Source organism: Mustela putorius, unplaced genomic scaffold (assembly GCF_011764305.1).
Source record: "Mustela putorius furo isolate JIRA1106 unplaced genomic scaffold, ASM1176430v1.1 tig00003949_pilon_pilon_pilon, whole genome shotgun sequence".
Lineage (NCBI taxonomy): Eukaryota > Metazoa > Chordata > Mammalia > Carnivora > Mustelidae > Mustela > Mustela putorius.
Window position 1 is genome coordinate 5,428,900 of NW_025422093.1, and position 25,403 is coordinate 5,454,302.

Here is a 25,403-nt window from a genome sequence, read left to right on the forward strand (position 1 = left end):
ATACTGATTACTTTTGAAAGCCTTTAATACATTTCCCATATTAGACATGAACAGATGTCAGGTATGTTGCCAAGGGAAATTTCTTTTATGCAATCTTGGCTTGTTGTACAATAATAGCCCTTTCTCAACATGGGAAAAAATTACAGACCCAACTAATTTCCCTGACAGGGGAGAGTTACATATGTTTTCCACTTGTAGTTTTTACGACAAGTTTACAATTTTGCCAAACCTGGAACTAATTGGGATCATTTCCAAAAGCGGCCCAATAAACCCCCAAAAGTGTGGAGCCATTTGAGGAGGTGGTCAGGGACGGTTAGCTTTTTATTCTCTCCGTTTTGGTCAGAGAAGGGGTGGGGGAGTTAGATTGCAAAATTATTTCATTTAAGTTGCTTAAACACTTACTGTTTCATATCCTCCCAGTTTTTGAGCAGCTTGAAACATAGTCCAAAGGTTAACTGTTAGAGGGACAATAAGTATTTAGATAAGCATTGCATTAACATACTTCCAAGAAATGTCAATCAAAACATTTTGTTTTGTTTTGTTTTCAATGAGAAAGAGAAAAAAAAAAAACAACAACACACAAAAAACCAAACCCAAAACACTGGTACCCCAGAGAGCTAAGTTCTTAGGAAACAATTTGCCAAAGGGCATTCAACAACAGGATATATTATTACCACTTAAAATATTTCTTAAGAAACAGTCACAAATACGGAAATGGTTCTACTCTGGGGATAAAGGACAACACAGTTTTAATCCTATTGCCATCAGCACATCCAGGGAAGCTAAGTTAACAGCATCCTTGGGGACAAGTGTGAGATTTCAAAATTAGGGTTGGTCTTGTTCAACCCTTAGAAAGAAGCTATTGATTAAAGGGTACTATATCCCGCTTCCTTCAGATAAGAACTTATCATAATCAAGAAATACCAGCCACTTTTATACACGATTACCTTTTTAACAGAATGTCTGAAGGTAGCACCATATTAAGAACCCATACCGTATTTCACTAACACGTGGTGCTTTGTAATGAGTAAGAAGACACACCATTTTACCCTTGAAGTTGCAGCGACATAACAGATCAAAGGGAAGGAAGAACTCATTCACAGAAGACTCGAGTCCTGAGTCCACTTAGTCCCCTAACTTGCCTGTGTGACGTTCTGAATATATACTCTTGTAGGACACATCTCCCTTTGCAGGGTTTGCGTACGTTGATGCTGTTAAACAATTATTCCAAATTGCTGGCAACCTTCTTCATTTGTCCCAAACATCATGGAATGGGACTGCTATGGATTTGACTCTTTTACAAGAGGGGAAAATTGAATTTCAAGTAATGCCTTGGTAAGGGAAATGAAGAATAAAATTAAAAAAGAAAAAAAAAAAAAAAAGCTCTTTGACACAACATGTTGGAAAAGCCTCGTTGAACCTTGCACTATTTCAAAGCTATCAGGAGCCCGGCCTCGGCCTTGATTTAATCTGAACCAATGCATAATGCAACAAAGCTGTTCACAGTACATTAATTTTACTTCTATTTCAAGCAACCAGTTTTCAGACAAACATTGTAATCATTCGTAGTTATATAAGTTTATAATGGCTGCGAGTGTTCTCTTGCAATCAGTGCCAATTGCTATTAGGTATGTAAATTGTTATGTAAAACATACAGGTTTGACATTCTTCATCAAAATGACACATGGTTTTAATCTAGGAAGATACATTTGGAGAAAATACTATTTCAAGCCAGGGGCTCATTGCTTTGTGTGCTACAAAATCCAGACAGAGGCAAAATATATATTCGGTTGTGAAATCAGGACCGGATCTGGGTTTCTTCTCTCTTTTTTTTTTTCTATGGAATTCTGCTCAGCTGCAAGTTTCCTTTTCTACTTAAAAATGTATTATGATGCTTAAATATAATCCAAAATTGGGCTTTCGGTTCAAATCTGGGTCTTTTGTGTTTCCTCTGAAGTGAGGTTTTTGTTCTCTCTTAACAAATTTGGGGCTTAGGAAATACGTTTTCTCTTTCTGGTTGTTTTATCCACCTTTCAATGTTCTCCTCTTTAAAGCTGCCTTTTTGCAGGCAACATCTGGGCCTGATAAAGTGACGTCATATTATTATCTCAGAAGAAAGGCGTTACAGACTCTCAAGATTGACAAAACAGAAAATGAGAAACTTTCAACATGTCTATTTCCAGTCATAATCAGTGGATTCAAGCCTATAAATATCTCACTGCAACTGCCCCAGAAGGGAACAGTGTAGCGGAAAGGGGCAGGGAGAAAAATCCCTGGGCTGGATGATTTGTAGATTTAGTATAAACAGAGAGAAAGCATCATCCCCAGATTAGGATTGCGACATAGCCCTGAGTCAAAATTTTTTTCCCAATTTAAAGAACAGGAGCAGTTTTGATCTTTCGGAAATGAAAACAAGCATACTTACTCTGTTTAAAACCTAAATAGGGGATCCGTTCTATCGGGGTCTTCCTTTCTTTCATGTATTTATAAAGTGCCACCAAGAAAGCCTGCTCATCTGCTCTGCACTCTTCGCCGATGGCAACCTTTGGTTTCTCTTCATTGGAGACTTTTTTACAGTTATTATGGTTATTCTTCGGCTTGGACAAGGCTGACCTGGCCTCACATTTCACCTGGAAAAGGGGGAAAAATATGCCACGTCAAGTCAAGTACCACCTTGGAGCACTCACAAAGACACAGCCAGTGACAGCTTTCACTGTGTGGGAGCAGGGAGCCAGTAAATTAACTTTGCCCTGAAGGAGCTTTATAGAGGCAACATTGAGTATGAATCGTCTCAGATCACCAGGTGGAAACTTTCTGTAAAGGGCCGGGTAGTAAATATTGCCGGCTGTGGGGCCAGATCGTCTCTGTTGCAACTACTCAACTAGCGCAGAAGCAGTCACAGACGTAGAAGTGAATGGGTATGGCTGTGTTCCAATAAAACTTTATTTATAGAAACAGGTGGTGAGGGGCCATAGTTTGCCAAAATACGCCAGCCTTCTAGTCCTTGCAAGTGTGTTGATAGGAAACCAGAAACAGTGTCCCCATCTGGTGGAACCATTCTTTTGCCTCTTTACACACTTTTATTTTCCCAAGGGGCCCCATCTGTTAATGTCATTGAACAAAATCGTGTCTTTTTAATAAATAGTCCCATATCACGCACTTTGCATCAACATGGAAGAAAGTTTATTTCTTCACAGTAAACGTTTCTTGTTGCTACTGTTTCCTGCCACCTGAAAAAAACATGTCAATGCCAGCAGATGTTGGCATCAGGAACACCAGTAAGGTGGGTTCTGTCACTTGAGGGGGATGCCCAGATATATCCTCAGTAGGAAACAAAAGATTCCCACTCTTTAATGGCTTTTTGGTCAGCTCTGAGAATGTAATAGGAAATATTAACTTGCCACAAAGGAAAGAGTAGAGGTCAGCTAAAAACCTAAGACGAGTAATGGAAAGCGCCATAATTAAAAAATTAATGGCAGCCAACGTGTCAGATGTTGTTCCTTCCACACTCTAGGTGAATACGGAACTCGGCAAACTGAGTGGCTAACCTAATGTTCCCTGTTCACTGCCATGTTCTACAAGAGGCCTTTGATGGTTGTTAAATATAACGCTAAGTTGCTGAGCTATTTTAATTGTAAAAGGGGGAAGTACAAAGGGTCAGACTTTGAGTTCAAGTGCGCCCATGGGGAATGTGTACATTCTGATATTCTTTACATCTCCGTATCTAACATCGGAGAGAATAAGGCAAGTGCTGGGGAAATGTTATGAATAAAAATGTCCCACATACTCAACATTGTTTTCCATTTCAGTTTTTTGACCCCTCTTTCTCTTTCCCTTCAGCCTCTCCTTTCTAGGCTTTAAGAATATAAAAGGCTGTGCTTATTTATACAAGGGAACTGTATCCTCCTGCAAGGGTTTTCTTTAACTTATTCTCTCAAGCGAACGTGCGAGGTTAGTATCTTTAGACTGGTTCTGGAAAAAAAATAAAACTTCCTGTACAACTCATTCAACTGGGCTTTGAGATAAGATTTTAATTTTTAAGGGGCTGTGCAAATGGGACTAAAACACTCCTCCATGTAGAATTTTTACTTACAATATTTTCAAACTTGAGTACTTTGTCACATCACATTAAGGTGAACATCCTGTGAAACTTTATGTTGTCATCATTTCTCACTGCCAAATTTTAGACTGAGTCTCAAGTTCTAATGAAATCTCTAATTTAATGGCTTTTGAAATCAGAAAATCATTCCAGTTTTAATCTGCATTGCCCTGGCCTTTTATGAGTGTTTACGATGTAGCCGGGCTCTGTTCTAAGCATTTTTAAAGGTATTATCTCATTTTATGTCTGCAACCCTAGCAAGGCACGTGATTATTCTTGCGTGAGAGATGAGGAAACTGAGGCACAGAGGGGATGAATGAGAGCCACAGGATCATGTCCAAGTTAGTATGCAGTGAGCTTGGGATCTGAAGCCAGGTAGTCTCATTCTTGTGGTAATCAACACCATAATTTACTGACACTCATAAAAAAATGAAATCCAGAGTCAAAATACACTTCCAATTAAAAGCATATCTTATCACTAGGCATTACAAAACCTTAGAAACGTGATCTATCAAATGAGGAATACAAGATAGAACTAGGTGGTTTCCAAAGCATAGAAGGGCTCCATTCCTTCTATTGTATATTGAGCAAAGGGAAGGAAACCAGTATCAACTGAGGCCCAGCAGTGAGCTGGATACAGTGCTGTGGACTTCCTATAGTCCACCAAATGTTCACAAAAATCATCAGAGGGAGGCCTCTAGCTCCATTTTATAGTTGAAGAAAATGAAGCTTGGCGAGGTTATGTATTTTGTAGTTGGCTCATGGGGTCAGAACTCTGGCTTTGGACTCAGGTGGGCCTCACTCCAAATCCTGGTTTTGCACAAACAGGAGCAGATACAAGATTTGCATATAAAACAGCCTGAGTCTTAAACTTGCAGCGATCATGGGCCATTATTTATATTATGAGGTCAGAAGCACCACTGTTAAGGAAGTATGAGCCTTCCCTTAAGGTCTAGAAGGCTGCCTAACCTTCTGCCTCAAACTGTGCAAAAGCATCCAGAAATAGAAGGAAAGCACGGACAAGGTGCACAAACCAAGTCCAAAGTCATTCAGACTCCCTCCTTTGTAAAGAAGGCTCCTGGGCAAGCCAGGCTACCACCTACTGAACTCCATCTTGAACCTTGGTGGGTGAGCCAGCAGGTTTCTCCTCTTTAGGGCTCGGGGGTGGGGACAAGCAGATGCCTTGTAAGAAGTGAGCAGTGGTTTCCTTTCTCCCGCTAGCTCCATATATTTCTTGAGTTAACAAAAAGGAGCCCTTTAGGCTATTACTCTATTTCTGGGTAGGACCTGGCCAACTTCCTTTCTACATATTTTCACATTTACCCCAAATATTCTCTTTTTCAGTTAACATCTTAATCTCCTGCAATTTTAAAAACAGGAGGTGGTCTTCATGTTGATCTTGAGAATGCCCAACCTTTGGATGGTGACAGTTAATTCCTAGATCTGTTTTTCCCAACCTGAACACCTTCTACTTGTTTAATTCACTAAGAGCTTTGGGGTTTCTAAAGTGATTGAGGAAGTGCTAATTAAAGAATCCCCATTTAATGTTTTCAGTGAACCACCACCTATTTGATATTAACCACATCCCTTCACTGGTCTGAGTTATAACTAATCCAGCCTCAACGGGGGCAGCAAGATGTGATGAACCAGCAAGAAAGAAGAAGCGACAGTCTAATTTTGATGTGGTCATTAACTTGCTAGGAGACCCTCATCTTCCCTCCAGTGAAGCAGGAAGGATAATTCCTGGGAGTGGTTCTGAGGAACTAGAGGAAACATAGTGAAAATAATGCAAGTATCACATTTGTGAAATATCAAAGGGATATTTGTGATTTAAGGGAAAGAAAATATGGCACACCATGGTTTCCCTCTTTTTGTTCCTTTTTGAGTATAAAGCACCTGTAATATATTTCTGGCCTTTCAAAAGTGCCTACAGAATGTGAAAAGTCATTTGCCCTCTATCTGTGGGGGCTTCCCATTAGAGGACTGGACTGAGAAGATTTTTCTTGTACAGATCACCATATGAATGGGCTTGGGCCCACATCAGCTGCCATAAGATGGTCCCAGGGAAACCGCAGGATTTGGTTGGACACTTTCAAGACATCTTCAGAGAACTGGTAGCCTCTTTCCCGTGTGACTTTTGCTGTCTTTGGAAAGCCATGGGATCCTCCATCCCTTGAAAAAGGGGAGTCTGGCAAAGCTGGCTTTTACATTTTCATTGAAAGAGTACAACCTTTTGACGGCAACAGGCAAATTACTCGAACTGCTCTTCCAGCCATGCAGACCACAAACCCAGGAGGTTCTCAGTCTAGAGAGCTTTGCTCTGTGGAGCTGGTATGTATCCATGGTTAGAAATAGTCTGTTTGAGACACTTTTGCAAAACACAGTCACACAGGTGTTGGTCATAAAGCCCAACTGTCACTTGAAATATTGCTTCCAGTTCAGCAAGTGATCCAATGGTCTCAGGCTTGTAATCTCTATGACAGTGTTTTAAGAGAAAAGACCTCTTTAAGACATAAATGCCTTTCTAGTGGTTGTCTTGGTCCCAGAGGTGGCCTGCTCATTTTGTAGAGACTTCCCCTCTGTGTGCTGGGGTCAACACACAAGCCCACCATACTCCATGCCTACTAGTCTCTTTCTTTTAGTTGAAGTGGTCTTGCCAGACCCGTTGGAAGCGACCAAGGCAGAACTGTAATCCAAGACTTTGAGAAGAGCTGGGTGTTTAGACCAATGCCCAGGGGCTGATGGCCGGAGCCTCATCCGCTCACCACTGAAACCAACGATGGAAGGATGATGAACCTCCTTGTGAAGATTCTGAACGGCAGCGTTGATGGGGGTAGGGAGAGAGGGTCTCCTAGAAAACCCAGGTTTGACTACGATCCTGCCTAAGAATCCAGTGAACATGAAATACAGAACAGGCTCCTGTTCTCTTCAGTTTTGTGGGTTCTACTGTGAGTGTTGGGCAGCCTTCCATGGTGAGAAATATTGGAGGTGCTGGTCTTTCAGATGAATTTGTATGAGTTTTGTAAAATTCCCAGAGGCATCCCAGATGACATGGGAAGGAGCTTCATTCATCCTGTTGGGCTCAGGTACAAACATACTGGGGTAAACACATGATGTCACCTTGGAGGTATGGGGTAGGGGGCCAACCTAAAATATCAGCAGGGCAAGCTCGGTTGAAGGCTAAGATCCTAAAACTTTCTCACTCCATCCTACAGTATCTTGCAAACCACATCACAGGGAATAAACTGTTCCTGCTGACATCCTTCGAGGTCATGCAAGCTGATAGGTAGTTCTAGGGTTGAGATGTCCAAATTACTAGAAAATGTCATTCTTGGTACCCTTGTGCACTCATTTGCAGAAGGTCAAAAGAGCAGGACAAAAATAACTTTAGGGAAAGACAGATCGGTGTGTAGCCAGAAAATACACATTTCTACTGGCTGATCTCTTCTTAACCCTTTGCATTCTTGGAAGCACGAAGCAATCCTAACCAAAAAGTCCTCAGCACTTCCTGATAAAAGAATCATCTGCTAAAAATAAGATTTATAAACTGTGGCTGTCTAGGGTTGGCTTCATTACACTGGGAAGAGGAGTGATATACAGGGCAGAGTAACAGCAGACTACCAACACAGAACCAAATTCTTATTTTCCTACATCAGAATCTTCCAAATTCACCACTAGTGAAAATGTTCCCATTTTCGTTAAGTTTGGTCCTTGGATCTGGAAACATAGGATCAGTTGAAATCTGGTCTTTAATTTGGGTCCTAAAGGAGTTATTGCTACCTTTGGCACAGAATCAATACCTAAGCGCAAACACCTGGTAAACAGAACCATGCACATCTGACTAACCCCACAAAAGTAAAAAAGGTAAGTCTAAAAACATGAAGTGACCCTTCACCCTTCATGGCGCTAAATACCTTGGGCGTGCACTTTCAGGACTCCGAGGAATGCTTGGGCAAAATGGGCCTGGGCCCTGAGAAATAGTTTAGAATTTGGATTTTCATTCTGTGTTAATAGAGATTTTTCAGGAGATACAATTGCATATACGGGTACCTGTATCCATGTAACTGTTTTTTCCATACAGGTAAACATCTTCAGTTTTAGTCTACGATAAATTAGAGGTGACTTTGGAAAAACAGAACTAAAAAACGCAATTCTAGCCATTTCTAATTTCATCCTCTGTTAATCTCTGCAACATATTTAGATGAGCACGTTCAGAAAGAGGATGGTTCAGCTTGGTCTATTTTTGATACAAGCAGAGTAAACTATGTCATTGTGTCACCTTCTATGAAATCTCAGCTTCAGTGACGTGGGCGCTTAATCATCTGTCCTTTACCCAACAGGCCAGACTGGGAGGTGGGAAGTCTTTCTGTTGACTAATCAAAAATGCCTACGCTCCCCCCTCCCCCAGCCACCCAGGGGAGGGGAGGTGGCGGGAACAGACCCAGAGAGCTGTGAATACCAAAGCCAGATTCTGAATTGAAAACTGCCACCAAGACACCAGAGCAGAGAGATAAAGAGAAAAAGGGAAAAAAGAAAAAAAAAAGATATAGCCAAACAGAGAGCAGGAAGTGAACGATCATACCTTGGCCACAGCCTTGCCATCAGAGTTGTTGTTGGAATCTTTAACACCACTGAAAGAATCTCTTCTCTGTGGGCATGGCTTCTTTTTGCGTGGTCTGCCTTTAAGATTTGGCGCTGAAAACAAACGAAGAACAACTCATGTACATTTTCACTGGCATGGGTTTCCTTATGAAGAGAGATCAAGCATGTTGAATAGAGATGTGCCCTCTAACCTGTTCGTAGGGCACGCAGGTGTGCAAGCCTACCCTCACATTACGCTCCCTTCTCTGAAGGCTTGCATCTTAGTAGACTCTACGGTTCTGTACACGCTTCCCAAAGCTAATCTAGCACACTCTAACCTGTCTGATTAGTGTACATGAAACGAAGCTATCAGCTCCCAAGGACAATAATAAGGAACTTCCCTATTGTTAGAAAAGAAACATGTTGAGCTGAAGGACAACCCTAAGCCAGGCTCCCAGATGATTCTTTTTTGTTTTGTATCTCGTTTTCAGAAACCTAGGTGACTTGCCAGCCCATTACGGTCTCCTAGTAATGCAGCGTTCGAAAACCTCTGTCCTCAAAAGTGGAGACACGAGCGTTTTCTGAAACTGTGGTCCATACAAGTGGATAGGATACAAATAAGTAGGGAGAGAGCACAGAAAGTGCATTCATGATAACAATCAGAAAGCTAGTCTTACACGTATTTACAATAATATTGTGACCAGCATGTCTCAGATCTTAGCAAATCTGGCACCAACATTCAAATCAGCATGCTCTTTTCCCTTCCAGTGGAGTTTTTATGACGATCTCGAGGGTTATTTAAAATAACTTGCAAAGATCACACTGGGGTTGGCCTGATTCCGTGAAGGGTATACTTTTTTAAAGTTGCAAAATCAAAGTTCTAGTTCATCCTTGATGCTGAGCTCGAATCCTTTTATGATCCACAAAGAAAGCAGCAAAAAGAGAGTGGCTGTTTATCTAGTGCTCCGAGTGTCCGGCATCAGCTTTCACACCGAGCTCCATCAGTCACCCAAGTTGAGCAAAATTAAAACAACGCACTAACCTAGAAGCCCTTGAACAGTTCCAAACAAATGAATTACACCCCAAGCCGTGTTCTTCCAGCCTTTTCGAGACACCCACACTTTTTCATTGCTTTAAGGTAGGATGACAACAGTGCCAATTCCAAACAACTCGGGACGCTTTTAATTGCTGTCCATCTTCCTGACATCACACAGTGAACCAGGCGTTTTGGAACATCTGATACTGCACTCCTCTCCCTCACAGAACAAGTCCCGCTCCTTCGATTTTTCTACTGTGGATAACAGCTCTGCTGCTGGGGAAACCTCGGGAAAGCGGAGCTGCCTTTCCAGTTGGACAAAAGTTTAAAAAGTGGCTTGTGGGGCTCAGGCTCCCCCTCCCAAACCCCCTGTCCTCTCCTCCCCACCCCCCACCCCCCGGTGGACGAGTGTCCAGAAGTCCGTCCCCCAAAGCCAGCCTGGAATTATCACGAGGAAACCAACTCCCAGACAAAAATCAAAGCAAAGAGAAAGTCGCGATTACCCATTCCAGTCGACAAACATCTGTCTGAGGATGTCTGCGCTCCTGAAAGCTACAGCATGTGACCGCTTCCCGGCCACGTCCCTGGAAGTCTCGATTTGACTTGGTGTGGCTGTCAGCTTCCCTCCCAAGGCGAATGTGATTGCGAATGCGAGCTGCCAGGCTCCGCGCTCTGCTTACAACTCCCCTCCCCCCGCAGCTCCATTACTCATGTAAACACACAGCAGTGACTAGCACGGAGTGTGTGGGATGAGCTCTGAGGACTTTGCCGGAGTTGCCAGACGGGCAGGGAGGGCTCTGCTCTCTCCCCCGCCCTGCACGGGGCTGGTGATTTCATCGGGCCTGTTTTGTGGATCCTGACCTCCTGCTCCCCTGTTCCAGCCTCCTGCCACCACCTTCCATGAACCGGCCCCAGCCTCAGCCCCGAGCCAGGGCGTGGACTATTTTGGTTTGAGACTCTGTGTGGCACAGAAGTGTTTCCACAACGGACCCAAGTGCTAAGACTTTAATGAGCGTGAGGGGAGGATGTCCTTTCATGTCCCTTATCAAAATAATAGCCCAGCAGAAAGAGCTGACAGAAAGGGAGCAGAACGCGGGGTAGGTCTGAGACATTTCACGAAAAGAAACAAAACAGGATCGCCTCTGTTCTCAGACTTGTTAACTACGATCTCTCCTTCCTCACATTTTGGCAAAAAACCCACTTAAACCTAAAAGCATCTCTTTCCAGAAAGCTTTCAAATCCCAAAGGCCTTTTAGATAGAACTTGTACTGAACAGGCTGTTTTAAATACAGGCAGAGGTTCCGGGAACTGACAATAGGTCATCCTCAAATTGGGTCTATTTTCTCCATTCTTTGAGCTGTTTTCAGAACCCAGAGAAGCACATGCCCTTCCCCAGCAAATTCTGAGAATCATAAATTTAGAACAGGCTAGCACCTAATATTCTGCTCACACAAACTTAACTCTAAATGGGATCTGATCAAGAGAAAAAAGCCTTTTGTTCCTAATGAGGCAAGTCGCTGACACTGCAGGTAGGCTAGGCAAATCCCACCGATCGCTCAAGCCTCAAACTCACAGACCTCGCTTCTCCTTTCCCTTCTCCCCTCCTTGTCTGGCTTTCTCTTCTGGAAGGTACCACGGTATTCATGTATTAGCTGTGGTTTAGGGGTTATTTTAGCCTCGGTTGGAGAGTCCTGAAGGGCAGGACCATGTGGACTCTTCTGTCACCAGCACACACCCAGGAGACGGCATTACTAGTATCAACTTGGTGAATGAAAAAGTGACGGATGGAACTAAAGATGCCCACAGATACCTCCTTCAAGTTTTCATGAGCCAAACCCACCACCCTGGCCATGTGCATACCTGTCGTACTAGGCACCTGTAAAACTGCATTCCCTTCACACTATTTACACTTGAGCTCTGGGAATGTAACCCAGAGACTTGCAAGTTTGCTCCGTGAATTGAGACAGAAAACCCAAGGTCCTTGGTTCCTGATGTCTATATCTGGCATCTTGGAAGGGCTGTGATCTTGTCCCCAAGGCCCCAGTGCCCCAAAGACCAGATGTTCAAAGTCCCAGGGAGGATGGAGCATGCAGGACTGGGGGAGGGGGACCCATAACATATTCTGAAACCTCTGGGATCTATAAGACCCCAGGGGAAGCTTTGGAATTGAGGGGCTGGCTATTTGGGGGGAGTAAAAGTTCTGGTTACTCCAGGCTACTTTTTTTTTTTCCTCATAGAGTCAAGAGAACAAATCATTTGCTAGGCAGGTGAGTGAAAACAAATGCTTTATGGTGTGGTGGTGGTCAGGAGTGTGGGGAGCCAGCAGTAAAGTTGTTGAGAGCACAACTGGTTCTAGTCAGTCCCACTACAAAATAAAAAAGTAAGTAAGTAAGTAACTAACTAACTAACTAAATAAATAAATAGTGAGAAGCCATAAATGCATGGTGACTTTCACATGTGTATATAATCCACAGCCCAGCTCTGGCCGGGCTTACTCACGGCGTTCAGTCAATGCTCTTCACATGAATGTTTTCAATACTACACACAAACAGTAAGAATAGCTGCTCTTTGCTGAGCACTTTCTCTGTGCCAGTCAGCCCTTTGCCTATAATAACTCATTTAAAACTCGCAGCAAACCAGCAGGAAGGGGAGATTACTATCCCCATTTTCCAGACCAGGAAACTGAGACACAGAAGAAATTACTTGTCTTAGGTCTTGCAACTGGTAACAGGTAGCAGAAGGAGTCCAACCCAGGCCACTGGATTTATCTGGAGTCCCTGTTTTAAGGAACTTCTAACAGACAGAGGCATTCATTCTGTCCAATAATGAGATAGCTATATGGTTAACGTGGGCTGGCAGTCACCAGGGAGCTTTCCCCAAACAAAAACACCCAAATACCACATAGCACATGGGTGCTAGGGCCCATCTCAGGCAGCCAACGGCATCCTACAGGCTTGGCACGGAGCAAGGTCCCCGCCGACCTGCGGTAGGAGGAAAGACTTCCACTAATGCCGTACAGGTCTATAACACTGAGAAAGCCATCCACATTCCCCCTTTGCAGGAGGCCACCGACTCTTCTGCCTGAGCAGTGAAAGATCTCTGTGGTTTTTAAAAAATCTTTCCTCTCTGACTGCCCATCTGTTCCTCTTACTCAGCGTCATGAAATTAACAAGTATGCGCCTTTGTGAAGTCACTACTATTCCCATTGGTGTTGATCCCAGGAGCACTGGCGACCGCTGGTGCTCCGGGCGCCTTTGACATCTGACCCGCATGTTTTGTTTTTTCCTCTTCTTAACTCCGTCAAATATTAATAAAATAGAACCTTTTTTTTTAAGACAACATAGCAAAACAAGATTTTGGGGTTTGTTTGTTTTCTTAACACGTCTAGAAGCTCAGAATTTCCAGGCATTCTTTTATATGTTCACTTCACTATGGGTTCTGACAAGTTACGTGTCAGGGCAGCGCCAGGTGTGGGAAACTTTCAGCTCAAACCCAACTCTTGAAATAATAATAATAAAACAAAGGAAATGTAACCAGTTACTGGCAAAGTAAATTGCTTTTGGCTTAAACGTTCCTGTTTTTTTCTACTGTGTTCTTCCTGTCATGACCGTCTCTCTTTTTTTATAACATTTATGCTCTTGGAAATACCACGAAGATAAACTGCTATAAAAGCGGGATTGACTCATCAGTTAACAACTCTTTCTTCTCATTTTGCAGAGAGCATTTTGTTGCCAAAGCAGCTCCATATTCTCTCGAGAAATTCTTTGCGAGCTCCCTCTTAGAGATAGGACTTGCTTGTTGGTGGGGACTGCAGTTAGGGGGATGGAAAACCAGGCATCATTTTCCTAAGAGTTTGACCCCCAGGGTGAATATCTAGAGGAAGTTGGCAGAGTGTTAGCTCACTTGATTTGCAAGTTTTGTGTGTGTGCGCATGTGCGTGTGCACGCGTGTGTGTGTGTGTGTGTGTGTGTGTGTTTTAAACACTAAACCCAAGCCAGGAAACTAAACTCCTCTGACTGATGTATTAGGGACTGACAAACATCGTTCCATGTATAGTATGCATCACTGATAATACTTTGCATTTCTGTAATGCCTTTCCTCTGAGCATCTCAATTCTTTGGTATATTTGCTTTATAGACAATAATCTTAAAATACTCTGGCAAGTTTCAGCATGGAGCATTGCTCTTGCTGGAAAAAAAATACCCTAATTTAGTTATCATTTACTGTGTTCTATTTTCAATGTTTCCCTTTTGACTATTTAGAAACTTCCTCTTTCACTACAACAAAAATAGGATGAGTGTTTTTAAAGTTATTAATGTATGAGTAAAAGATTTAGAAACCATGCATGGCAGAAGGCTTGATCAAAGCCACTCCTGAAATTTATGGGTGTAATAAAAGAAAGGCATTTCACAGATAATCTCTTACAGAATTTCAGTTTTCAAATACTTGGGAAAAAAGAAAAGAAAAACAGAAGCTCTCAGCCCTCATTTTGGCTTTAACTTAAAGCCAACGTTTTTAGTTTAAAAATTCATAAATGATTCCCTGAAACGTTCACTTCAAATCCGCAGCTAGATTCCCTATACTCACTGCTCCACACCTAAGAGAATGATGCCAGGAAGCGGCGGCAGCTGCTGGTGCTCTTCAAAGTCTGTTAACTGGTTGAATCTTTCTCTGAATGTGCAGAGCATTCATGACACACAGATTTAACAATTTTCAAATTTACTTGTATTCTGTTTTCCCATAAACAACCTTCTACACCCAACAGGAATGTCTGGGAAGCAACCATGTTGTCTGAGACACAAGCCCTTGGGGCTATTGACGTGCCTGACTCCATCTTGTGGGACGGTCCCACCTTAAGGATGTCTTGACTGCAAGAGGCGAGAGGTAAGACAAACAGCAAATAAAACCCACTGCAAGACTGTTACCATTTTCTACAACTGTTCTGACAGTTCCCTTTTCCAGGGTATTTTTTTTTTTCTTAAACCAAGGCATGAAAGAGAATAGTTCAGAGGTGTGAACTGAGGCAGGAGCCGCCCTCAAAATGCCCTGAGCGATGACTGCTGCGTGTGCCCCAGAGGGCCCATCACACTACCACCCTGGATGTCGTGGCTGCTGCAAGTGTCCACGTCTGCATTGGCTCCAGCCATCCCCTGGCGCTGTTTGGACCACTGGGCCCATAACCACGATTTAGCATTTCCACTGAACGACCCTCTCTCAGAACCCAGGGCCCCTTCCACCTCCTGTCAGGGGTGAGCAGTTGTGTTTGTTAGAAGGAGGGCAGGGGGCAAAAAAGAAAGGAAGCAGGCTTCCCACGAGGTCCTGCCACTTTGGCTGTTCGTCAGCTTCGCTGAGATCCCCACAAGTCACTAATGAGAGTGGAATGTCTTAGTACGTTTGTCATACCTGGACTGCCTGGGCAGCTGAAGTCCAAAACAGCCTCGGACTTCATTGACTGCTCAACAAACCACGTAAATCAACACACTTGTAATCCCTTCCAAAACATGCCCAGTCTTACTCACTCTTTGTTTCATACTTGTGAATGCTGGAGCAATCGTTAATGCCCCTGATCAAAGTTTTAGTAATTTCATAGGCATGTGATTTGCATAGCTATTTCCTGATCCGCCTTCTCTCTGCCCCGGAGGTCTTCATTTCTCAGAAACACTTAAAAACACAGATTATTTGACTTCTCCCCTTCCCCCACCCTATAAATGGAACTCGATTTGCTAGCTCATCTGTATTGCTAATTGGTTTGAAAGCACGTGACTCCACGCGTTCTTGCCATTAAAACACAAGCAAACCTCTTTTTCAGTCAGGTTTTACCAGCAGTGACAGGCAGATTTCTATCTTGATTTCCCCTCTGTGTCTCGAGGAGGGAGAGAAATTTAAATGACCAAATGCTATCTATATATTATTCTGAAACAATGTAGTGAATTCCAAAGGAATGCAGAAATGTTCTAGAAGTGTATAACAGGCTTGTCTACAAGGGCTCTGGCAAAGATGAAGGGGATTAGAGACACTTTCCACTACCACTTACGGAATAAGGGGAAAATCTGGGAGCTAAATCTGGGTGTAGAATGAGGAGAGAAGGCTTCTAGGTTTTCAGGAGACTGACTCTGGAAATAGGGAAGGAGATTGAAATCCATGCCCGACCTGTCAAACCCTCAGCTCCCCTTTGGTTTGCTCTGGCCCCTCACAATATCTGCCAGGGGCCCCATTCTCAGGGAAGGGTCCCCTTAAGGACCCGTGAAAGGCACCGAGGTGGCGGCCCGCAGCTCTTTCACAAGTGCTCATTTGTCTTTGAGGTGATGAGGTGTCTGCATGCACCACAGCATCAGAAGCTGATGGAAGTCCAAATTTTACAATTCTGTAAAGAAACATCAGGGCCGAGTGGACACCTGAGGACACAGCTTGGTGCACAGAGTACATTCTGGTGGCAGTTTGGTCCCGGTGTTACCGCTCTACACAAAGGGTCAGATTTCCCTCGACAGCGGCAAGGTCTTGTCATGAAGCTGCAAACCCGGCAAAACCAAAAATGGTCTCTAAAAATGCCACTGGGTGGCTCAGTGGGTTAAAGCCTCTGCCTTCAGCTCAGGTCCTGATCCCAGGGTCCTGGGATCGTGCCCCCGCATCGGGCTCTCTGCTCAGCAGGGAACCTGTTTCTCCCTCTGTCTCTGCCTGCTTCTCTTCGCACTTGTGATCTCTATCAAATAAATAAATAAAATCTTTTAAAAAATTAAAAACAAAATGCCGAAGGCGCTCAACCTTCTCCCCGGCAGCTCATCTCTCCTGCTATTCTTCTCCCTGGATGCCCCGCACCCAGGATCCATTTCCAGGCCCTGGTGCTCGGGCTCTACTCTTGATCGTACTGGACATAGAGGGTAAAAAAAAAAAAACAAACAAACTGCATGAAAGCTATTAATTAGAGTAAGTGCATGATTTGCATGTTTACTGGGTATTTCTTAAGATTCTGAAATAACTTATGTTTCCATTTTTTGAAAACTATTCAATAAACACAGATTTAGTCTCTCTTAGTATGAATGACTGTCTGGAATAAGAATAGAATATTAATTTAAGATACTTGTTTTTGTGTGTTTTTTAAATATTTAGGTTATTTTTAAGGATCCAGTCTGAAAATGTTTTTTAAAGATATTTTGATGTCTCTAATTTATGAAGTTTATAAAGATAGGAACTCTTAAACAGAAAGGATTTTTGTCTCTCTTTTCCTTTTTGTTACAATCAAAAATCCTGCTCATTCTAGTCCATGATTGATATGTTCTGTGGTGTTACAATTGAACATGACAGCACAGAAGTGAAAGTTACATTTTTGGGGGCTGACTAGCCTTGCAAGGAGCAGCAAATATCAGAACAGTTTTTAGACTCATATAAACAGAACATTCTTGTTCAGTCATTTCTCCAGGTTTGGAAATGAGATATTCCATTTTCAACATGAGGATAATTGATTTGCTACATCTCTAAAGAAAACATTCCCTACTTGGAAATAAGTAAAAGAGACATTTGTGTGTGTGTGTGTCCGTGAGTGTGTGTGTGTATTAACGTGGAGGTATTTAACTTCTCACAGACTTGGACTAATATGTTACGAGAGACATTTCAGTTTTCAAACACATACACATAAGAAAAAGTAAAAGGTCATCCAATAAGTAATAAGGAATAAGCTTCCAATCTCTTTTTTAAGAGATCCCAGGAGGAATTTGTACTTAAAAGGATTTTTTCACACTCGATGCTTTTCTACCTTTCAGAAAGAGTAACTGAAGAAGTTGGATAAGTCCAACTTATCCCAGACCTTTTTCTCTGCTCAGGTAAAGCCCTCCCAGCCCTTTTTCCTTCCGTGAGCCACCAGCATGAGCTCTGAACTTCATTTGTTTGTGGCTACCTATGAGCCACAATACTCGAAAATGTGTCGAAGCGGAATAGAGCGAGGGTCCAGAATGAGAAGGGCAAGGGTCTGGGGTTGTGAGGAAGAGGCAGGGCGAGCCAGAGTGCTCGGGTAGGGCGAAGGAGTGTGTGCACATTGTGGAGAAATGTGGACAGATTACCATCAGATGAACAAAAAGAATACACAGAAGAGGTTAGAACTTCCTCCCATTTTTTTTTCGGTGTAAGATAAAACGTTTCTATGACTGTTTAGAGCTGCTCTGTCTCACGTGGTCACCACTAGCCACGTGGGGCTAATGAGCACTTGAAATATGTTGGGTCCAAAACGGAGATGTATCCTATGCATAAAACACATACAGGATTTCCAGGACAAGATATAAAATGTAAAATATCTCATTAATAACATTTTATATTGATTCCATATTGAAATAATATTTTGAATATACTGGATTAATTAAAATGAATTCTGCCTTTTCTTTTTACCTTTTAAAATGAGGTTGCTAGAAAATGGGAGGTTACATGTGGCTTGCATTATCTTTCTCTTGGGGGATGCTGGTTTAGTCAGCAATCCAATGTTATGATTACAGATAGGTCCTTGAAAATGTGTAGACAGAACAAGATTAACATCTGAAGCTAGAATCATCAGCAAAAGTGATGATTCAAAGTTTCACTGAAATTTAGGATTTTATTTACTGTTATATGGAAGGGTAATTATGCATCGATGTTAGCATCTGAGAATTTTGACGAAGCTGAGGTGTTTCCTTTGCAAAATTCAGATCTGGTAATCATTGACTCCAGGTTACTCAATGGCCCCAATGAAGATATTATTTTATTAACTTCCTTAACTAAGATGTCAAAGTAAATGTTAAGCCTTGACCGGGCACTTGGGGGGGAAGAGTAGAAGAGAGAGAGACAAAGAGGCTAATTATTAATTTTACTAACTATTCTCTCCAGTTAGCAGTGTGGGTTGGGTATAATGTTAGCCATTTGCAAACTGAGTAAGAGAAAATAGACCTTGGGTGATTTGGGCTGGTCGGAAGATAGAAGCTTCTTAACTGTAAATTGTGGCATAAATTCATGGTCTGGCTGTGTTTTCCTTTTTCGAGATTTCATTTGCAAGTAAGCAGAGAGATCAGATAGAGTCAGTCCTAAAGGCACCAAGGGCATGGCCTTCTTGCCTTTATCAAGGTGCTTCAAGTCCCCCAGTTCTATAAAACGAAAAGTGAGATTATTCTTTGAAGACAAAGCACTCCGATGAGCCCCGAAAAGTCGATAGAACAAAAAGGGTTGAACTCTAGGGGGCAGAGGAGGAGACACATTCTTTCCCTATTCATTCTTAGCACCGAAAGCCATTGGGTAGTTACTCTGAGAAGACAGCAGCTGCTTGGTGGCCACCTGGCCCAATGTCCCAGCCACCCAAATAACTGGTCACAGTAGCCAAAATCAAAGCCTATTGCCTCCACCCCCTCACCTTTGGATTCCTGCGGCAGCAACAGGGAAACAGAACTAGACGTTAACAGGTCTCCAAATACAACAGGCCAATCAAACGGCCACACATCCACCTGGATTCTTTTATGGAAACCCTCCCCCACCCCTCCGGTTAGGGCTCCCATTGTAAAAATAAAAGAACAGCAATGGTAGCAATGGAAATAAGCTTAGGAAATATTTTCTTTTCTTAGAAGGCAGGAGTTGCTATAGCACTGAAGGCAGGAACACGTGGAGAGATTAAGAGCAAATCCCTACAACACCAACAAATTGTGCAGTGAATATTACACATTCTACTGTGTAGTACTTATAACATTTTTTAAATGAAATTACTTGGCAGGTTCCACCTACAACCAGGGACACAGTCTGCACACCTCTCTTATGCTTCTGATATCTCCTTTACCAGTATTTGTCTTTGTCCTCCAAACTTTTTTATAGCAACATGGTATGCATATTTCAGCATCCAACATTATTAACTCATGACCAACTGTCAGTTGATGGTTATCTAACACATGGGGTCTCCAAAAAGGGATCCTTATTTGGGCAAAAGCTCTTGTCTGCACCAGTCTGTCTAGATTTCCCCTCAGAAGAACTTTATTTGGATTATTATTCGCTGTTCGTTGGAACTCGGAGGCTGCATGTGTGGCAATCAGAAGGCGGGGAAATAAATCCTTAGCAAGTGAAAACACTTAGCTTATATTCAAACCCTTTCTAGCTTTGTTAGCTTGAAAGTCAACTCTTGGTTGCCCTCTCGTGGTGAATCTATGTGATGTGGTGGGAAGACCATAAAAACCCAGAAACTAACAAGAGTTTAATCAAATACAGGTAAGCACATTCATCCTTGACAGACACAGTCACAAATCACAACCTTATGTTGTTGTGTGTGTTTCAGAATATACATTTAGTGGCCCTCCCATGCGGAGTGGGATTGGAAGGGGAGGAAATGGCAGGGGCAGGGGTGGGGGGAGGAGGGCTGTAATATGGAAATTTGAACTTTGTCTTTCTGGACTATGATAACTTCACTATGTTTACTTCCATAACTGTGATATATGTAGCAAACTGATTTTTATGAGATTTAGAAACTTCAAAAAAATCATGCCCACATTTTAAAAGTTCCTTCATAACCAAAAATAGACTGATGTTCCAACTGGTTTGGAATTATAGGAACCAAGGAAAGAAATCTCTGAATAATTCCCTAATATGGAAGAAAATCACTTAAAAAAAAATAAGGAACAGCTTATTTGTTTTTGACAATAGGCAACATATGGAAACTTGGAGTTTATAGAGCTAAGCGTAGGTACACAATTCATTCATAGCCTCTAAAAATACAATTTTATAAAAATCTGAACTCCAAATTTAATAATTGGTTACTCCACTTGGTATTTAATTTTAATTTTAAAACACCATTTAAAATTTCTGCTGTACGCCTTTCTACAATTTCCTGCCTGACAGGCCCATCCCCAAAAAGCAAACAAACCTGGTATTAAAACAGACTGAGCAGCTTAAGAAAAAGCTGGGGGCAAAGTACATGAGAACGTAAACTATTTTTCATCATATTACCAGCAAATGCACCATTTCCTTCTTTATGTGCCTTCTCTTTAGATAAAAGCCGCTCCTCTAACCTACATTCACAAACACGCCCTGTATTTTTAATTTGAGTTTAATACGAGTTCAGGGGCAGATTCATCTTAACTTGGTTTTTCCACTCACACTTGGAAGTTCAGTTTTACAATAGTTGTTTGGTTTTTGTCTCTGAATTAGCAAAGTTCTTAAAGTAATTTTACTATAAAATTAAACAGCTGTGAGTTCTTTAGCAAACATGATGATTCTTGTTCTTCTTTGTACTATTGTGCAAGCTGAAATACCCTTTCTTTCATGTCTTTTTATTCCAAAATGAATTCCCTAGTTAGCCTTGTTTAGCTTAAAAAAAAAAAAATAATAAAGAAGGGGGTGGGGATTTGCTGACCTCTGAGATTCATCAGAATTTAAGCATGGGGTGTTTACACAAGGTGCACACTCAAAAGGGCTTTTGTTTCGTTCCTATTATGGAATGGAAAATTATATTCTGCCCTGATATAAAGCTAATCCAGGGGTACAACGGAGTTGTTTGCAAACACTTCCGTGGACCAAGGCATCTTATGCCTATTTTGCAGATGAGGAAACTGAAACATCGATAAATGGTAAGGAGGCGAGAAGCGAAGACGTTCATAGAGGCTGGAATTAAATTTAGAATTTGACTCCTAGCCCAGGCCTCTAGCCACGTGAGGGCTCTGACTTTGGAATCAACAGAAGAGCAATTTTAAAACATTCTTTTGACATTATTAACCACAGCCTCAGGCCTCGAGGGGAAGTGGGGTGGGGGGCGGGGCCTGGAAACAATACTGAGCTGCTAGGTGACAGCGTCTTGCAGCAGGACTCATAAAACGGGTTACGGGATCCATACTGCCATATATTCTAGGAATGTTCAGGAGGCTTAATGATTCCCTTCGTATCTTAAAAAATGAAAATCGAGACTGGAGGGCTCTTGAAGACGACCCCCTCCTCAAATACAGAGCCAGAGAATGGCTCCAACGCATGCAGCGGGAAAAGCTGTTCTTGGTTTTTCAAAGGCATTTGGAACCAAAGATCACGGCTAGGTGCCGGTGAATCCCCCGATTATGACCGTAGGATTCTCCATCTGAGTAACTTGGAAAAGGCTGAAATGCCAGGGTTGAAGAAGAACCTTAGATCCCACTAGTCCAAACTCGTACTTGACGCATCAGAGAAGGGGGGCCCAGAGAGTTTGCAATTCTGCCTGCGGTCACACAGCTCCGCGGTGGAGCTGCCAGAGACACAGGGGTGTGTGTTGACTGCAATTGGCGGCAGATGGCTTTTCAATGGGCCCTGAATACCTCCTCTTGGGTCTCTGCAGGGCGGGCTCTGTCATCCTAAGACCACATTACTAAAACACACTTTCCAAGGAACTGCAATTAATAAAGTCAAATGGGAGCTGACAAGGACATTCCCACTGTGTTCAAATGCCAAAACATACAACTGCGAAAGCTCACTTGGAGCGCACAGCCTGTGGGTCCTCCTGGCGAAACTTCTGTGTACCACGGAGCAGCTGCGCAGGCCCGAATGGGCGGGACCAGGAGGCGAGCACGTGGGCCGCCGTGGGGCGACCTTCCAGCACTGGCATCAGCGCCTGCCACCTGCTTGACGTCGTAGGGCCGTGCTGAAAAACGAAGGGGCCCTCCTTGGATGAGGGGAGGCCTTGGGAATTCAGGACCTCTGGGGGCCAGGAGAACAGACCACAGCGGACCTTGCTGTGGAGTGGCCTCGCCATCCTCCAACAATAATGGACGCCTTAGAGGTCGCAAGCACCAGTCGCGGCTTCACCCCTGCGTCCCCATGCGCACAGACTTCCCTCTGACAATATCCCTCCTTTTTCACCTTTGTCCCTCCTGCTCAGCTCTTAGGTTTTTATCCTGGACTGGCGCTGGGCATCACACCCCCTCCAAAAGCTTCCTTATTCCCCTAATCTTCACCTGGAGGAGGAACACTTTGACCATAGCTTCTCCATCACACATGTCTCTATCCTAGCTCCTATCATCCCATACTCAAATTGTAGGTCTCTCTTCTTCACCAGACTCTGTCTTGGTTAGAGTGAGTGCTCAATAAACATTTACTGAACAAGTGACTCTCTCCATACTATATTTTGAAAGCACTGCCTGGCCATTAGTGAGATTCTAATAAATGTTTATTAAACTGCGGAAACTTCTGATCCCACCGGAGTATGTAAATTCCTCCGCAGAGGGCAAGGGGGCTGGGCTGTCCTTGGCAGCTCACCTTCCTGTCTGTAGTACCTCCCATTGGTCAATCAATAAAGAGAAAGAGTATATCCTCATTTTAGCTCCCACTCTGTAACTCTGAGGCCCAGCTCCTGTCATCTACTTAAATGCTTTACAGAAATCTGCCCCCTCTGTGAATCTATAGGTCTGACCTTGTTTGCCAAGACCTTCCCACCCACAGAGATGCTGTCTCTCCTGGAGAACACTCAACAGGGATAAAGTCAGTGACACCGAAGAGAAACTAAGTTCCCTGGGGGAGATAAGACGGCAGACTGCCTGAGAATTACTTTCTAAGGAACCCCATCCCTGCAAAGCTGCCTAAAAAAATGTGCCTGTAGACAAAAGTCTGGGCAGGTCTATAATGTAGAGATTAAATTTAAATTCCAATAAAGATTTTTAACAAAGGGATCAATAAAATAGGAGATTGATCTTCAGTTAAAAGTTCCCAGTAATGGGATAGTCTACAAATTTCATAAATAATGCTTTTATCTTGATTGCAAAATAATCCCCTGCCACAAAAACAAGGCGAATCAAGGTAGGAAATTGTTCAGTGCGAATTAAAATGTCACACTTTACACAGAATAAAGCATTGCAATCACCAGGAAAACACACATTGCAAATGTGTTAACACAAAATTACATACATCACTTAATTATATAAGCGCACAGCTCCGAGTAACCCATTAGCTAAACATGTCGGGCTGTGGTTGAATATATACATGCAATATTTTTAGCACAGAGGGGATGTAACTATGTCAGGCCTGGCACCATAAAGCCTGAGATGGCAAGTGCTATTAAACTGAGATGCAATCATGTTGAAAAGGAAACATGAACAAACAGCAGACAATTGAGAAGAAAATACAGTGAGCTTGTGTTCTACTACATGTGCTTCCAAAACCTTATATAACTACTCATTGTCTATTTCATCTGGCTTGCATCCCGGGTTTGTTCTATGCTATACTAATTTTATAATAATAAACTGCTACACCAGTTTTATGAAATCACGCATGCGGAGAGGTTGCAGATGACATTACATCTGATTATCTTCGCCAGCAAAGGACACTGTTCTGAAATTAAACACAGTCTCATGCAAAATCCGTCCACTGTGTTTAAAATGTCCCCTAGAGCTGGCTTCTGAAAAAGCCTTCCAAACATCTTTGCTTTCGTCTCCAAAACACTGGTGAAGGTGGTAAAATTGTTCTGGATCCCCAAGTTTCACAAGGACGTAAAGAGGGTGTAGATTTTGAAAAACAGGTAGCTGTTCATTGACTTCATAGACCGCACGACCAATACAACTCCAGGCAAGTCATCATCTCTCTCTGGGGTTGAGTTTGCCCATTTATCAAAATGGGATTGTATCTCTCTCTTGAAAGACTATAAATGGTGGAGAAAGACTACGAATGAGATAAAATGAGACAATATGCCTGGCACATTATTTGGTACCCAGAAGACACTGATAAATGGTGGATGCCATTATTATTATTATTATAGGCACAGACACAAGGGAAGAGTATATCACTTTAAGCATTTCAAGAGGCCAGTGGTCCTCTGGTGGGAGAATTATGGTCACCCAGGAAAACCCTGAACGTTCAGCACAGAGATAAGTACCTATAGCACCCAGCAAGAAAGAATAAGTACAATGAAAGCTAGAGGATCGTTTGACAAAAATACCTGGTATACTTCCTTGGAGGCTGACTGTTGTCTATTCTGGCAGTGCCTTTCAACAGTAAGTATGTTGTTAAAAGGGGAGAACAGGGCGCCTCCTCTCAGGTGGCTCAGTGGTTTAAGCCTCTGCCTTCAGCTCAGGTCATGATCTCAGGGTCCTGGGATTTCAGGTCATGATCTCAGGGTCCTGGGATTGAGTCCTATATCCGGCTCTTTGCTCTACAGGAAGACTGCTCCCCCCTCCCCCCGCGGCTGTCTCTCTACTTGTGATCTCTCTCTGTCAAATAAATAAATAAAATCTTAAAAAAAAATAAAAGGGGAGAACATGTCTTAGTAATAATTGATTCTATGTTTTAGACCACTTTAAATCTCAACACAAAAAGTGAAGAAGAAAAGTTGCCACACAGTCAAGTGTTGCCAAAACAGGATCAAAAAACATTAAAATGAAAATAAAAAAGAGGCTATGCTAAGTGTCTTCATTCTCTAAATGAATTGTTGAACATTTCTGAGGTCCCCAGGCTCATTGGAGTCCCCTCTACCTTGAAGTCACCATACAGAGGACTTTGCACACAGTAGGAGCTCAATAAATAGACAATCAATGTAATGGAATTGCATATAGTAGGCCAAGAAGAAAAGCAACCTTATGTTCATTGCTGACCCAGTACAGACAGATCTATGGGAAGACTGAAACCCAGACAGGGCACATAAGGCTTTCCCTCTGGGTTTTTATAAGAACATTTCTACGAATAAAATCTCTCTATAAACAAGGCCATGATGTGGCAAAAGAGAAGAGCAAATTCTATCCATATGAAAGT

The 25,403-nt window shown here is 42.7% G+C and overlaps 1 protein-coding gene across 2 annotated transcripts in view; it reads right to left on the reverse strand.

Moving 5' to 3' along the window:
• ARID5B (AT-rich interaction domain 5B) overlaps positions 1–25,403 on the reverse strand; it is a 178,034-nt gene that overhangs the window by 34,905 nt on the left and 117,726 nt on the right. Inside the window, exons 1-4 of one of the 2 annotated variants that reach the window (XM_004765681.3) lie at positions 10,220–10,836; positions 8,682–8,794; positions 2,426–2,630; positions 403–455 (exon numbers count right to left, since the gene is read on the reverse strand). In XM_004765681.3, coding sequence (XP_004765738.1) covers positions 403–455; positions 2,426–2,630; positions 8,682–8,794; positions 10,220–10,223 — 375 coding nt within the window. In that variant the 5' untranslated portion in view covers positions 10,224–10,836. Of the gene's footprint in view, positions 1–402; positions 456–2,425; positions 2,631–8,681; positions 8,795–10,219; positions 10,837–25,403 lie in introns of those variants that run through there. The other variant, XM_004765679.3, reaches the window with a different exon arrangement.